We start from the raw sequence: 16,283 nt of genomic DNA, 5'->3' as shown, positions 1-16,283 counted from the left end.
TTCAAATAAGAGCTTTTCAAAGGAATACTGCAACTTTTTTATTGTGTTCGATGGTCTGCACAAAAATCTGGTCCCCTAGGCAAAGGGGAGAAGCGTGGTGGGAAGTGTATTTGGGAGAGTTCCTGGAGGTCTTCTGCTCTTCCTCTGTTGGGAGGGAGAGCATAGTTTAAATCAGTGGTTCTGAATTATTTTCTATCATTCCCTCCTAGGAGACAGAATTTTTTTCACAACCCCCCTGAATTGAAGTACTATTGAGAACCTTCTAATATTTATTTATCTGTACAAAACCACTGTATGAGTTGCTGGCACCAGCATTCTGCATACATTCACCTTATCAAAATAGATGAATAAAGTTAGCTAACATTAGATAACATACAAAATGAGATAACATCTGCAACAACTTAAAACAATTTCCAAGGGCAAATGATTCACTGGGGTTTGCATTTAATACAAAATATCTTTAAACCGTAAACATTGGTCACTTGTCAGCTTCATCAGCTTATTCCCTTTCAAAAATATATGACTTCTAAACTATTTTTTTTGTGTACAATATATGCAACAATATTTAACATTAACATAATTCAAATAAAAAATAAGTTATTTATAAAATAAAATGACGCTAAATCCCCCCTGCCCCTCACCCCCCCCCCCCCCCCCCCCCCCCCTGACATTTAAACCAGTGCTTCTCAAATGGTGAGTAAAGTAAGTTAAGTTTGAAAAGAGATTTCAACATGCGTGTTGGTGGGGAACCATCCAACATAGTGAAAGACCTTTTATTTCGAATGTGCCAATTCACAGCCTTTCAACGCTTCCCTTCGTCCATCGCGGTACGAATGGAGTCAGAACGTGGAGATCTTTACCTCCTCGTACTTCAGGTCTAGTGACGGTTTGTACCGAGGGATGTGAACATACGGACGCTCCCAGGAAAGGAGGTTCTCCACTCACCCGTCTGAGGCTCCGGCGGTGGGCGTTGTAGAAGGCCACGGCGCCGGGCCCCTCGCCTCGCCTGCTCTGGACGTGCTCACAAGGACGCCGCTCCTCGTCGCCCTGACAACAGGAAGCACGATGAGGAAGTGTACATAGGCGGCCTACCACCTCGCCCAAGGCTTCTGCTAAACCATTAGCCAAGTAGCTCACAGTTTAGATACCATGGTGTTAACCAATATATGGTGATAGAAACACTTGCTGTCACCGTTATGTTAATATTTATTTTGTAACAAACATGTTCCCAAATCTTATCTCCCATAATGCCTCAGTGAAGGCAGCATTTTCTACTTTATTAAACCAACATCCAAGCAACGTGCAGTCTCTGAGTCAACACTGATCACCGCAACCGCCCTTTCCGATCGGCAAACAACCATTGAGCGACGCTGCCGGTGGTGTAAGAACCTAGCTCCAGTTTCAACCAAACCCCAGTCCCCTGGGTGAGTCCCAGACCATCCACAGCCTCCGCCCCAGGGCAAGCCGTGGAGCAGGCTCACCAGGGAGGGAGAGCGGTCCGGGGGTACGAGCCCAGGCGTGATCGAACCCCCTTCCGGGACCTCCCGGGGCGACAGCAAGGAGTTGGGGTACCAGCTCTCAAACTCTGTCCAAGCACAAGATGAGAGTTCACAGCTTAGGGTGAGTTGTGCAAATACAACAAAAACAAATACAATTCAGTGTAGCAGCTGCTAAAGTACGCGATGCAAAGCATCATTTGCAGACACATCATGAAATGCCTGCATGACTTGAGGGAACCAAGTAATGCAGGGAAGTAATGTGGGTCTCCTATGTGGAGACAGTACTGCATTACTCTGGTTTAGTACTCCTGGGGTGTCCTATGTGGAGACTTGGTACTGCAGTATTCTGGTTTAGTACTACAGTACTACTGGGGTCTCTTATCTTGAGACGTAGTACTGCAGTACTCTGGTCTAGTACTGCAGTACTCTGGTGTAGTACTGCAGTACTTGTGGGGTCTCCTGTGTGGAGACAGTACTGCAGTACTCTGGTGTAGTACTGCAGTACTTGTGGGGTCTCCTGTGTGGAGACAGTACTGCAGTACTCTGGTGTAGTACTGCAGTAGTCCTGTGTGGAGAGGGGTCTGACCTGAGAGCAGGCGGACCCTGCAGCGGTCCACCAGGTGCTGGCAGTAGCGGACCTCGGCCCTCGCGGGGCCCAGCTGGTCGTGGTGCTGGCGGTACCGCGTCCTCAGGGCCCCCAGACGGCCCACCAGGGCCTCCTCCACGTCCTGGGTCTCCTCGGACCCCCGGAGCCGGCCTGCGGAATCACCACCCCGGCTTTATTGGCGGGTCGGCCCTTCAAAGGCTTCGTCACACTGTCTTCCCCGTCGCCATGGTTACGCACCGTGAGCGTGGCGGTGCCGCTGGACGTCCTCCGCCGCCGCGTCGATGTCCCTCTTGGCGGCGTTGAGCTCCTGGCCGAGGAGGTGCAGGAGGGCGCGGCGCTCCTGCAGCACCTCCTTGTTGCTCCGCAGGAGGCGGTGGAGGCCGGCCCCGCCCGACGCCTTGAACTCCTCGAAGGCCTGGGCCTTGGTGGGGGGGGAGCTGCAGGCGGAGGGGAGAGGTGTAGAGCAAGGCTGGGACTTTAACGGACATGGGTTTAGTGCAGAGAGAGAGAGGGCGGGACTTTCGGTGACATGGGATAGTGGCGAGAGAGAGAGGGCGGGACTTTCAGTGACATGGGTTTAGTGCAGAGAGGGAGAGGGCGGGACTTTCGGTGACATGGGATAGTGGCGAGAGAGAGAGGGCGGGACTTTTGTTGACATTGGTTTAGTGCAGATACAGAGTGGGCGGGACTTTCGGTGACATGGGATAGTGGTGAGACAGAGAGGGCGGGACTTTCGTTACATGGGTTAAGTGCAGAGAGAGAGAGGGCGGGACTTTCGGTGACATGGGTTAAGTGCAGGGGACTTCCTACACTACAGAGGGATATCCGTTTCCGTAGACAACTATACAATTCATGATCCTCTCTCCGGCTGGCACTAACGTGACTATGGTTGGCAAACATACTCTGTCCTGATTGGCTCTGCCTCCGGAGGTGGTGCTTCCTGTACTTCCTGGTCGGGGGGGTCCGGTTCGTCCTCAGGGGTCTGGGGAGGAGGATGTATCCTGGGACTGGATCTGGTCTCTAGTGCCTTCCCATGAACAGGACTCGCGGCTCCAGGCTTTTTCCCCCGGCTGAACCCACGTCCATAGAGGGAGGAACACAAAAAGAGGAAAATAACCACAAGGGTTTTCAAAATAAAAGTCCTGTCATGTTTCTTCATAGTAGATTGAACTCATTAGTTTGAACCTCTGGGTTCAAACCCTGATTTCAAAAGAAGAGACAACACTTTAAGAAATGTGTTTATTTCCAAGCATTTAGTCTCACAAAGGATGTTCATATCCTTTGTGTGAAATCGCTCGTTAAACAAATAACGAGCTTCTGTTTTCTTATTGTTTCCTATTCTGCCCACCAAAACACCTCCCACACCACAAATATTCGTGAAAGATAAATGTTGTTTACTTCCGACAACAAACGTGGGTTGAGTGCATTCCCCATGGCTCTCCTGGGTTGGGGACTCACCTCGGCGGGGCTTCTTTAGCCTTCTTGCGTTTGCTCTTGACTCGGGCGCGGCCGGTCATACCCCCCACCCTGCGGCTGCCGCCCACCTCCTCCTCCTCCTCCTCCTCCTCTTCCTCCTCCACTTCATCCTCCTCCTCGGGTTGTAGAGACGTTTCACGAAGCAGAACGAGATAAGCACAGCTGTCATCAGTCCTCAGATCTGCCGTTGCTCTTTAAACCCGATCGGGAGGCTGGATAGGTCTACACTACAGAACCACTTCCTGGTTTGTTGTTCCTGACCTTGGGATTGGCTGAGTCGTCGGCCCGGCCTCTCTCCACCAGCGTGTAGGTCTGAGAGAGCTTGGCCTTCACTCTCTGCTCCTGCTCTCTGTTAGAACACACACACACACACACACACACACACACACACACACACACACACACACACACACACACACACACACACACAATAGTAGGAGATTTACAAGGGGAGCAGGTAAGGGGGGATAATGCATGCTCAGGGATACCTACTGGTAAACCGTTGGGTTTCAAACCCAGAACTAATGGGCTGAGAGCCAAACCCCCTCCCCACTAGACCATCCTGCCCCATCTAAAAAGTCCTCCTAGTTCTGCTGTTGTCTTGACGATGGCCCCAAGCCATTCAGTAAACAGAGCTTGCGGTCACATGACTACTCACTGCACAGCCAGTCTGAACTGAGAGAAGACCTCCTGCAGCTGTCTGACACTGACCACCTGAGGAGCAGGAGGAGGAGGTTAATCTACTAGTCTAATCTGGGTGTCTGGGTGGTTAACCTGAGTGGTAATATGGGTGTTTGTATGTTAATCTGGGAGTTTGTGTGGTTCATCTGTGTATGAATCTGTGTTTGTGTGGTTAATCAGAGTGGTCTTCTGGGAGTTTGTGTGGTAAATATGAGTGTTAATCTGGGTGTTTGTGTAGTTAATTTGAGTGTTAATCTGGGAGTTTGTGTGGTAGTGTTAATATTGGTGTTTAGGTGGATAATCTGTGTGTTAATCTGTGTCTGTGTGTGTGTGTGTGTGTGTGTGTGTGTGTGTGTGTGTGTGGGTAGTAAATCTCTCACACTGATGGCCTCAAGACTTCCATCCAGGTACCGCTGCACCTGGTCCTGGAGTTCCGCCTGTTGGGCCTCGGAGAGAGGCTGGTACCTCGCCCCCCCTCCATTCACCTGGAGTTCATTTACACACTTTAAATAACAGCTTTTACATCGAAGGAACATACGTGATGGTAAGGTACTAAGAACCTATTTGGGTTTATTACCACAGCCAACATGACAACTCATAAAATAAATAAAAAAGAGAAACTAGGATGGAGAGGCGGCCCATAACATTCATTCATTCTGAAATGATTAACCAGCGAATAGGTGGAGGTGGTGGAGGTGGTGGAGGTGGTGGTGGTGAAGCTACTCACCAGGAGATTCTGGATGGACAGCTCATCCCTCAGCGTCTCCACTTCCTTCTGGAGCCTCTTCACCTCCAACTACAGACAGTTAGGGTTAGGGTTAGGGTCAAGATCCTGTGTCTCTGTGTAGGCAGCGGTGGCACTCGGTATAATGAAGCCTATGAGAGTGTGTGTCTCACTGCAGGGTCAACGTGTTGGTTGATGGACGGTTGGCTTTTGACACTCTTCATCCGACTGGCGAACCGCAGCGTGGACAGCTGCAGGACACAACGCAGCACTGGGTAAACAAAGGAACGATGACCCTAGCATTCATTAGGGTTCATTAACCCTAACCACCAACCATCACCTTTAGCAAACAACTCAGACAACAGACAAACAAACACCTCAGACAACAGACAAACAAACACCTCAGACAACAGCCATACAAACACCTTAGACAACAGGTAAACAAACACCTCAGACAACAGACAAACAAACACCTTAGACAACAGGTAAACAAACACCTCAGACAACAGACAAACACCTCAGACAACAGGCAAACAAACACCTCAGACAACACGTAAACAAACACCTCCGACAACAGACAAACACCTCAGACAACAGACAACAAACACCTCAGACAACAGACAAACACCTCAGACAACAGACAACAAACACCCCAGACAACAGACAACAAACACCTCAGACAACAGACAACAAACACCTCAGACAACAGACAACAAACACCTCAGACAACAGACAAACAAACACCTCAGACAACAGACAACAAACACCTCAGACAACAGACAACAAACACCTCAGACAACAGACAACAAACACCTCAGACAACAGACAACAAACACCTCAGACAACAGACAACAAACACCTCAGACAACACGTAAACAAACACCTCCGACAACAGCCAATCAAACTCCTCACACAACAGATACCTTAGACAAAAGGTAAACAAACACCTCAGACAACAGACAAACACCTCAGACAACAGACCACCAAACACCTCAGACCACAGGCAAACAAACACCTCAGACAACAGACAAATAAACAACAGCAGGAAATCCTATCCGAAAGAGGAAGTCGAGCCGTGCTGCCCACCGTCTCGTCCATCTGCGTCTCCTCTCCGTAGATGTTGGCCACCAGCACTGTGTTGCAGTTCCCTCCTGATGACAGAAAGCATCCAGACGTCCAGACGTTAGCCAAGAACCTTACAGTGCAGGTTCATAACGCCGACCTACAGGTAGACCGTGGCCATCTGGGATGGAACCCCAAGCTGCTGGTTCCCAACCTTTCTGTGCCTATGATTCCTGAGGCCAGAACATTCTTTCTGACCCCCGTGCACATCATTTGACCCCTATCAGCTTGGCGCCGCTCTAAGAGGTGAGCAGCCTGCTGCACGGTAAGAATCATGAGGCAGTCTGTGTGCATTCACAGGACCTTTACAACACCGGCCAACCTTTTACATTACTTTTTTATCACAATGTGTGTGTGTGTGTGTGTCCGTGTGTGTGTATACCCAGGGAGTGTTTGAGTGCGTGGGTGAGCTTGCTCTGTCTGAAGGGGATGTGGTCTCTGCGGGGGTCCGCCAGGGCCAGGATGGTCTGCTCCAGGAAGGACAGAGACTTGTTGATGTGTGTCGCCTCCCTCAACGTCTGCCCCGCCCCCTGCACACACACACACACACACACACACACACACACACACACACACACACACACACACACACACACACACACACACACACACACACACACACACACACACACACACACACACACACACACACGCTTACACACAAATAACACCCATAAGGAACACACCTTTTATATACACGTGAACCGCACCACTTTAAATATACACAGATGTTAAGAACGTACACACACACACACACACAGATATATATATATATATCAAACACATGTTTTATGTACCCAAAAAGAAAACAAACTTTAAATACACTCACATACACAAACACTTAAAACAAGATCTATCGACACAGATTGAACACGCAGACACACATTAAATGTATAGACACTTTAAACACACATAAGTTGAGAACACACATGTTTAGAACTATATAAACAGTACACAAAGACTGCTCTTACGTTGAACCCATTCAATCATTTGTACAGGCAGAACCAGATCCCCCAGTGCCGGACTGTTAGCCAAGTGGCAAACCCAGGATGGGTCCTCAGTGGGTTGCGGGGCACACTGGATGTACACAGTACTAGCACCTATTCTCCCATCCCCCTTCCCGCCTGGAGGGGACACGCCCACTGATGATTTCGCACCTCAGGTCAAAGGAAACCTGCTATTTTTCGGCTCCAATTCGGCACCAACCTTTTGAGGTGCCGAGGCATTACAATTTGGTCTAAATGCTCCGCACGGTTCTGTCGAGGTTCGCACACCGGAAACAGAAACCCGCTGTCTGCCAAAGGGGGGTCTCGGCGGACCGGACCACTCACCCCAGTCCTACCCAGGCGCTCCGACCCGGCCAGGTCCACTAGGCTCAGCTTGGAGCGCAGGAACGTGGTGCCAGAGAGAGACCTGGAGCGAGACTACCGCAAGCACAGGGACGACAAGCAGACATACGTGTGTTAAGACGTTAGAAAAAGAAAGTGTTAATAAAGAGGTTCAGATACTTGTCACAAGAGTTCTTGGATGTAGCTGTTTCCCGCCGACTATGGATACAACATAACCCCCCCCACAAACCCACATTTACACCCTGGTACAGAGGTCAAAGGTTAAAAGTTAAAGGGGGGATACCTGTATGTGTAGGGTGAAGATGCAGTGGGACCTGGAGGAGTGGTTGTTCATAGCGTGAGCTCCCATGATGCGATTCAGCTCCCCCTGGACATGACAACCACACACCAACACTGTATTACACACCACATGAACAGCGCTCTCATCCCTTCTTGTGAGTGAGGATAGTTCCTTTAAGGACAACTAGGAGGAAGCATCGGGAAGGAGATAAAATAAAACACAGCCAGCCAACGTACAAACCAATTACAGTGGGACGTGTTCCACACAGCGTCTTACAGTAGAAGGTGTTTCACACAGCGTCTTACAGTAGAAGGTGTTCCACACAGCGTCTTACAGTAGGAGGCTTATCACACAGCGTCTTACAGTAGAAGGTGTTCCACACAGCGTCTTACAGTAGAAGGTGTTCCACACAGCGTCTTACAGTAGAAGGTGTTCCACACAGCGTCTTACAGTAGAAGGTGTTCCACACAGCGTCTTACAGTAGTTAGAAGGTGTTTCACACAGCGTCTTACAGTAGAAGGTGTTTCACACAGCGTCTTACAGTAGAAGGTGTTTCACACAGCGTCTTACAGTAGAAGGTGTTCCACACAGCGTCTTACAGTAGAAGGTGTTTCACACAGCATCTTACAGTAGGAGGCTTATCACACAGCGTCACCTCCCACCTCAAACAGCAGGTCCAGGGCCTCCTCCTGGCTCTGGACGGGGTGCAGGGACAGACCCCTGATGGACACCCGCCCACCGGGCTCTTCCATCAACGCAAGACCCGGCCGGGGAGCGGGGCCCGGGGGGGGCACTGGGCCCGGGGGGGGGCACTGGGCCCCGGGGGGCCAGGTGCTGGGGCCCGGCCAGTGTGGACAGCAGGTCCGTCAGGGTGTCGTTGTAGACCTCCAGGTAGGACAGCTGGACAGAGAAGATGTGGTCGCTGCGCTTCGCCACTTCCTGAAACACCTTGGACAAAAAGAGCTAAATAAGTACACAGTAGACATAGACATAGACAAGAACAGAATTGTGGCCTACCTAGCGATTCACATTTATATAGCGCTTTTCTAGCAGTGGCCACTCTAAGCGCTGTAAAATATTGGCTAACATTCACCCATTTATGCACATATTCACGACTGACGGCGTTGTCAGTCACACAAGGGCGACAGCCAGCTCGTCGGGAGCAGTTAGGGTTAGGTGTCTTGCTCAGGGAATCCTCGACACTCTGGGATTCCCTGAGCAAGAGCCGGGGATCAAACTAGAAACCTTCCGGTTACCAGCCAACCTACTGTACCTACTGAGCCATCGCCAAGTGTGGTGGTATGTGTGTGTCACCTTCTCCAGATATAGACCATACCGGACCAGGAGTGTGTGTTACCTGCTCCAGACCAGGTGTGTGTGTTACCTGCTGCAGACCAGGTGTGTGTGTTACCTGCTCCATACCAGGTGTGTGTTAGCCTGGCTAACGCCAGGCCTCATCTCAATCTACATTGAGAAGAGGTCTGGGAACCACACATTCATTTTCTCTTATTTGAGGCGTGGTTTACGATTGCCAAGAGCCGTTTATTGGGCCCTACGAATGTCTATCATATGAGTCTGTACGAGGCTCAAAGCCAATCATATAAATGATACCAGATGACGTATGTAGAGTGACAGAAATTCGATGAGGAAGAAGACAATGGGTGTGTTGAATAGACGTCTTCATCGTCTTGCCATCCCCCCCCCGTTCTGTGATTGGTTCCCTATCTCAGGTGAAAATCGGATCCATGGAATCCAGGCTGCCTAGCAGCGCGAAAGGCAGCATGGGTATACCCAGGTGTGTGTTACCTGCTCCATAACAGGTGTGTGTGTTACCTGCTCCAGAACAGGTGTGTGTGTTGCCTTCTCCAGACCAGGTGTGTGTGTGTTACCTTCTCCAGACCAGGTGTGTGTGTTACCTTCTCCAGACCAGGTGTATGTGTTACCTGTTCTAGACCAGGTGTGTGTGTTACCTTCTCCAGACCAGGTGTATGTGTTACCTGTTCTAGACCAGGTGTGTGTGTTACCTTCTCCAGACCAGGTGTGTGTGTTACCTGTTCCACCGCGCGGGGGATGATCCCTCGCTGGCGGTAGGACTCGGTGGTGCCCGTCATGGTGTAGGTCTTTCCTGCGCCTGTTTGGCCAAAACACAAGACCGTACCTGGTGGGAACCAGAACAGTGTTAATGATAAACCCACACTATCTGGTCACAGGGGAGGGACTGAGGGGAATTCAGTCTAGCAACAACATAAAAAGCAAAGACGCAGTCTTCCCTCATTCTCATTGATGCAAACATTTTAAACCAAATAATTAACGTTATTCTGCAATTTTTCGGTAAACACTTTGCTGTTCTTGTATGTCTGCTGAATAATGTGTTTGTGTTTTAATGTGATTCACGTAGAAGAGGGTTCTCTGTCCCAGCATCAACTCCTATATGATTAAACCTTTCCTCAACCTAATTAAGATCAGAATCAGTTCTAAACTGATTATAAACGTTATAATGGATAAAACGTTATTAAATGCCGATGTTTGGACTGACCATTGTACCCGTCCAGCGCCCCCAAAACCACCTCCTGGCCCACCCTGGCGTACACCTCCTCCTGGGACAGGAGGTGCAGCACCCCGTCCAGCTGGAAGCACCAGGAGCTGGGGGCGTGGTATCCTCCACACCGCCTCCCTTTGCTCTGGTGGATCTGCACCGTCTACGGCAAGCCACAGGAACCAAAGAACAAGGACAGTTTTAGCTGGCTTGAGCTAGAGAGCTAGATATTTGTTTAAGAATGAGCAATTAGCGATTATACTCAACATTAAATCGTTAACTATTGACATGACCTAGCCTATAATGATAGTAAAACGGTAATAATAATATGTCTACACACATTTCCAACATGAGAGATAGACATTTGACCTCACCTTTGGGCTTCCAAGTTGTATATTTTAAATATACAGTATTTCTGCTAACCTGCTGCTCAAGGTGAAGGTTAACAGATAGGCTACTACGGATACACCCATAAGGGGTTCTAATCTAAGCCCTCGGATGTTTGGGTTCAAACACCTTATTTTGGGATTCAGACGTGTTAAAGAAAAAGTGGCTCAATGGAAAAAACATCCAAATGTGTAAGGTCTACATTTAGTCTCATTGTGTATTTAAATATAGGCCTATATTTCTTATCGTCAAATGTTTACCTATACCGTGATGCTTTTTATGTCCTGGTAATGGTTCATTTGATTGATTGGACACATTGAGGAAAGGGTCCGATTAAAGTACAATTGTCTTACTTTTCCATCGGGGAGGATTTCTATGAGCTCTTGAGCAAAAGTGGCGGTCGGTCGGCTTCTCACGAACACCTTCATGATCCTGAAGACAGTAACTTATATCACGACCCGATTCTTCGCAATGCTACTGCTGCATCACTATAGTCTGATCTGGTACCAACCGTTACACTGAATGACGGCCATTTATCTTACACACTCATGTTTATGTTGACGAGAGCCATGACAACGACCTGACCCCCCTCCCCGGAGACATGTTTTAAAATAATTCATATTTATACATATATATATATATATATATATATATATATATATATATATATTATATATATATATATATATATATATATATATATATATATATATATATATATATATATATATATATATATATATATATTTATACCACGGTCTGCGGGAATACTCGATTCTGATTGGATGCAGGGTGTGCATTAACTCCTGATATACGGACACCTGGGGCCTCATGTACAAAGACTTGCGTGGATTTCTGAGTAAAACTTTGCGGACGCCAAAATTTGGAAAGCTGCTGCGCACAAATAAATCCGGATGTATCAATCCTTGCGTAAGCACGATTTCACGCAGATTCTCTTTGTACATCCCAATTAACGTGAAATTGTGCGCACGTGCACGAGCCCGACTCTCCGCCCAGTCTCCTCCCTCATTTAATATGCTAATTAGTATAAACAGGCCTGCAGTAGTGCGCTTGTTAGGAGAAAGGAGATAATGGATAAAGCAAGAAAGAAGAACTTTAGCGAATGCGCGGTGGAAGTGCTGATTTCGGAGGTAGAGGCCAGAAATAAAATCTTGTTTGGCTCTCTTTCCTCCGGAATCAGCACTAAAACAAAAAAACTGGCGTGGGAATCGGTAGCAAAATCTGTTAATGAGGTTGGGGCGGAAAGCCGAACTGTGGCGGATATAAAAAAAAAGTGGTCGGACATAAAAGTTGATGTCAAAAAAAAGGTCTCTGCCCACCGGAGAAGCGTGGGTCAGACGGGCAGCGGAGCCGGAGTCGGGGAGCTCGCCCTATTCGAGCAGAGGGTGGCCGCAGTGCTGGGGGATCGGCTCCTTTTTGGCGTGGTCCCGCCAGCCGAAGGGGATTCCGACTTGGCCCAGGATCCCACGGAAGGTACAATTGTTTTCATATATTTGAAGAACTTTTATACCTGCTAGTATAGGCCCTAGCCTGCATTTCCGTATACATGATTAATGTTTAGCCAGCAATAAAACGCGTTCTCCTCAATGTGATTGTAATTTATATACATTCTTTAATCACAGACAGCCAAGGACCAAGTGGCGCACAGCTGATGGTGCCAGAGGAAGACCCCCAGCCAGGCGTGTCCGGCGTCTCCGTCTCCACTGCCCATTGCCCCCCTTCTGCTGCCAGTGGGAAAGGCCGGGTTTTAACTCGCGCTGTGCTGGACTCGCAGGAGGAGCTCGTTAAGGGAATTCAGGAGATGAATTCGAACCTCAAAGAAATAACGGAGGCCTTACAAGCAATTAGTCTCACATTCAAAGAACTAGTTAAAAAATGAATGTTGTCTCCGTTTACCTTTTTTATATTCTGCCTATTAACTGCTGCCGGATTCGAATGGCCTCTACATTGGGCTGCGCATTGTTTGGTCCGGGGTCCGGGTCTTCTGGGAGGTCCATTACCTCGCGTAATGGCACGCCGTGCCTGTGCGCAACATTGTGCAGAACCCCACATGCCTGCACAATGCGGCACACCTTTTCAGGGTGATAGAGCAGCATTCCCCCGCTCCGGTCAAGGCAGCGCCACCGGCTCTTCAGCTGCCCTATCGCTCTTTCCACGACTGTCCGAGTGCGTGCATGGATATCATTATATCTCTGCTCTCGGACAGTCTGTGGGTTGGCGAGGGGGGTTAACAGCCATGGCCGTAAGGCGTAACCGCTGTCTCCTTAGGAGTAATAGGTACAATTACAGCATAGGCTACCCAACATGTCTAGTAAATTCACTTTAAAGTGTTTTAAATTGCTTACCAATTAGCCACCCATCACACACTCTTCCAGCCTCCAACCTATTCCCAACCGAGCTGTTTCTCAGGACGAATGAATCATGGGTTGACCCAGGCCACCTTGCCACGATATTCGTAAGGCGCATTTGGGCATCACAGATTATTTGCACGTTTAAGGAATGGAAGTGTTTCCTATTAACGTACTCATATTCCCCTTCAGATGGCGCCTTTATTGCAATGTGTGTGCAGTCGATCGCTCCGATTACATTGGGAAAACCGGCTATCGCTGCAAATTGCGCTTTGATGTTTGCTTGGTTTACTGCATCATATGGAAACCGTATATACCTGGCTGAGATGCGGATGATCCCGTTTAAAACAGGCGGAATGGCGCGGCTCAGAGCTCCCTGACTCATTCCTGACCGGTCAGCCAATTCCCTCTGGAATGATCCTGTTGCTAGAAAACCAAGCGTAGTCAGGACTTGTATTGGAACTGGCAATGCGTGACTCCTCGCCGTCTGCCTCTCCAAACCCGGGCTCAACTCAGTACATAGTTCCAAGAGGATAGCTCTTGGAAATCTGAATCGGCTGATAAGCCAGTCATCATCATGAGCCAAAAAATCGTAATAATCACGGAACACTCGTTCATTTCGAATGTGACCATTCGCAATATCTTCTAATAAGGCCAACACTGCCATTGTCAACCTATCGATTATTGCCACATTTTGCACCTGCTTTTATATTCTCATTTAATTTGATGCATGTTGACGATAGGTTGTTCCCATACACCCAAGGTGTCAATAATATACACATAATTCGAAATTGGCCGACTGGTTTATTGATGGATTGATTTTAAGTAACAATCTTGCGCTTAATCCACTCAGCATCATATAATAATATTGCAGTCAAGAATTTCACAACAAATGTGTGAAGAGAGATCATATGTCATGCGTGGTCCGGAAAATATGTAACGTTTAATAAACAAGCCATCACTGAAAATAATATTGCTGGGGGTTCCTTTTAATTTCCTTTTCATTCCAATATTGACAATTTAGTTTATGGGTCTGTTTAAGTTTAGCCTAACAACAGTGTCACATTATGCGTCTCGACAACAATAACGCATTATTGAAGTGCATTTAAGATCACGCATCCCGATGTTCAAATCCACTTTGAACTCGCCTCATATTGCAATATTACTTCTTGACTCGTGATCGCGTAGGCCTCATGTTGTTGCGCTGATTTGCCTCTATGTGCCGCCAACTGACAATGCAGCAGAAATGTGCGTAAGCCAGGCATTTAGTTTGCGTGGAGAACCGCACTTTCTCACGTCAAGTCAGTCTTCGTACATCCGAACGTTTGCGTGAGAAGTTGCTTACGCAGCTTTTTTGTGCGTAAGCAAGCTTTGTACATGAGGCCCCTGGACAAGTAGTTCCGTCAAATTGTCTGTTTACCGTTCTCAATTAATGCGCTAGCTGGCGTATCGTCTCTAAAATAGTAGTAACCATAGCAACGGAAAACAAAACAAATCTCAGCGGACTATAATACCTCCCGCTACCTCCCGTTCTAAAGTCGTAGCTATGGTCCGTCCTAATTACTGGAGGAGTGAACAACGTTTCCGTTGCATGAGAACCCAACGGGCGTGTAATGGTGGTTCCGGGTATTAGTCGGACCCTCAGGCGTAACCAGGGAAACAAATGTATGTTTTGTGGAAAACTTTATATTCAGATTGTAAAACGCATGAAAATATAAATGAATGGTCTTAATTTGGTCACCGTTGGTAGGTGACCGTGGTATAAGCGGGATAATGCCCTTCGAGGTGTCCATTATCAGGAATTAATGGACTCCGCTTCGCGTCGGACGGTTCACGCCTCCACGTCGTCCATTAATTCCTGATAATGGACACCTCGTCGGGCATTATCCCTTACATATATATATATATATATATATATATATATATATATATATATATATATATATATATATATATATATATATATATATATATATGCTGTCTGTATTCCAGACCCATCCAAATTACATTTTAAAACCCACACCTATTAAAAATGAAGTCATTGGCATGAGATGTACGGCTAACCAATGGCATGGAGGCACTGGGCGTGTCGGATAATTCAATAACACCCCTTCCCCCCAAATCCAGAATTTGCAACAGAAGTCGTCTAACTATTATTTTAACAACCCAATTAAAACTCAAACTATAGCACATTTCAGCAAATAGCTACTTAACTGTATTGATGGCTTGATAAGGACTTCAACATATAGTGGGGCGTGTCAGAGCCTAACCAAATACATAATCATAATTGTTGCCCCATACACCATAAGCTCCTGTTGATATTTACAATGATCTGATATAGAAATAGTCATTAATAATCACAGGGCTCAGGATTTGTAGTCAGTGCGCCCAAATATTGAAATGGTTAAACCTGCACTATGTAACTTTTCCACTAGAGCTAATAACTCTATTAAACAAGAATCTACAATTTCAGAACTAGATCGTTTTCAAGAATAATACGCCGATCTACAAGTCGATCCATACAGTGAGTTGTTCACGATAAAGCATTTTCATTTGTTCTGATAAACCTTTTGACATTAACAGTCATTTGAATATGGTGCAGCCACAACTCATTCACTAGAGAGGCTGCTGATAATAATCAGCCTACATAATGCAGGTTAACACCCTTCTATTAGTTTCCACTATCTACATCCATCTGGCTGGGTCTGAGGCTGCTATGGTTTGCTTCGTCACAATGACTGGACACTAACCATCTAGAACTGCTTGATACGGGCTAACGTATCTAGAGGGAAAACAATCATGGTGTTTTTTTCGCCCCGCATGAGACTACATTAGCATCAAGTGAGCATTTTGTTGCAAGCTCATCCATGCTTCCTCTACTTAACTTAGAATGTTATTTTGCTTTCCAATGTAAGTTGCGCACTTTCCTTGCACATCTTTCCATTTCGTTAGTAGCGTACGTCTTGTGTCCCCATGACTGCATGTTGCACGGCTCTATTGTGAAGCGACAAATTAAAAGACACCGATATGCAGTCCCTCACCCTTTTCCTTTCCTCCCCCAGGAATCCATCTGTGCCGCCCAGTTGATCACCGAGGACGAGGGCTTGGGTCGGCTGGCCCACACGGTGCAGGTCTTGGTGGACCTCGCGCCGACTGCTACCAGCCACCGCCGCGCTAGCAGACCGGAGCCGCTCGGGGCGGACAGGCTAAGCACTGCTCAATCCTTCTCTTAGCTCCAAGTATTTCAAAATAG

At 47.6% G+C, this 16,283-nt stretch overlaps 2 protein-coding genes across 3 annotated transcripts; both read right to left on the bottom strand.

Annotated features, from left to right (window-relative positions):
* Positions 1–18: 18 nt before the first annotated feature.
* Positions 19–16,283, bottom strand: kif9 (kinesin family member 9). The gene is given in 21 exon segments (XM_030348313.1): positions 19–144; positions 946–1,047; positions 1,482–1,585; positions 2,086–2,543; positions 3,009–3,176; positions 3,565–3,698; positions 3,844–3,931; positions 4,241–4,296; positions 4,644–4,748; positions 4,991–5,059; positions 5,161–5,238; positions 6,074–6,138; positions 6,492–6,639; positions 7,441–7,533; positions 7,742–7,825; positions 8,401–8,550; positions 8,585–8,686; positions 9,790–9,896; positions 10,275–10,437; positions 11,015–11,093; positions 16,072–16,283. Coding segments are annotated over 21 exon segments (2,451 nt in total). The 5' UTR covers positions 16,101–16,283; the 3' UTR covers positions 19–75.
* Positions 12,280–14,051, bottom strand: LOC115536864 (putative nuclease HARBI1). 2 transcript variants are annotated; one of them, XM_030348311.1, is made up of 3 exons: positions 13,028–14,051; positions 12,579–12,945; positions 12,280–12,406 (listed from the first exon to the last, which is right to left on the bottom strand). In XM_030348311.1, exons 1-2 carry the CDS (start codon positions 13,695–13,697, stop codon positions 12,584–12,586), a joined length of 1,032 nt encoding a protein of 343 aa, XP_030204171.1. In that variant the 5' UTR covers positions 13,698–14,051; the 3' UTR covers positions 12,280–12,406; positions 12,579–12,583. The 2 variants fall into 2 exon arrangements, with proteins under 2 accessions (XP_030204171.1, XP_030204170.1); XM_030348310.1 differs by having other exon boundaries at positions 12,310–12,444; positions 13,028–14,028.

This window comes from Gadus morhua, chromosome 23 (genome assembly GCF_902167405.1).
Source record: "Gadus morhua chromosome 23, gadMor3.0, whole genome shotgun sequence".
Lineage (NCBI taxonomy): Eukaryota > Metazoa > Chordata > Actinopteri > Gadiformes > Gadidae > Gadus > Gadus morhua.
Note: the sequence above shows the minus strand (reverse complement) of the source record. Positions and strands in the feature narration are given on the sequence as shown.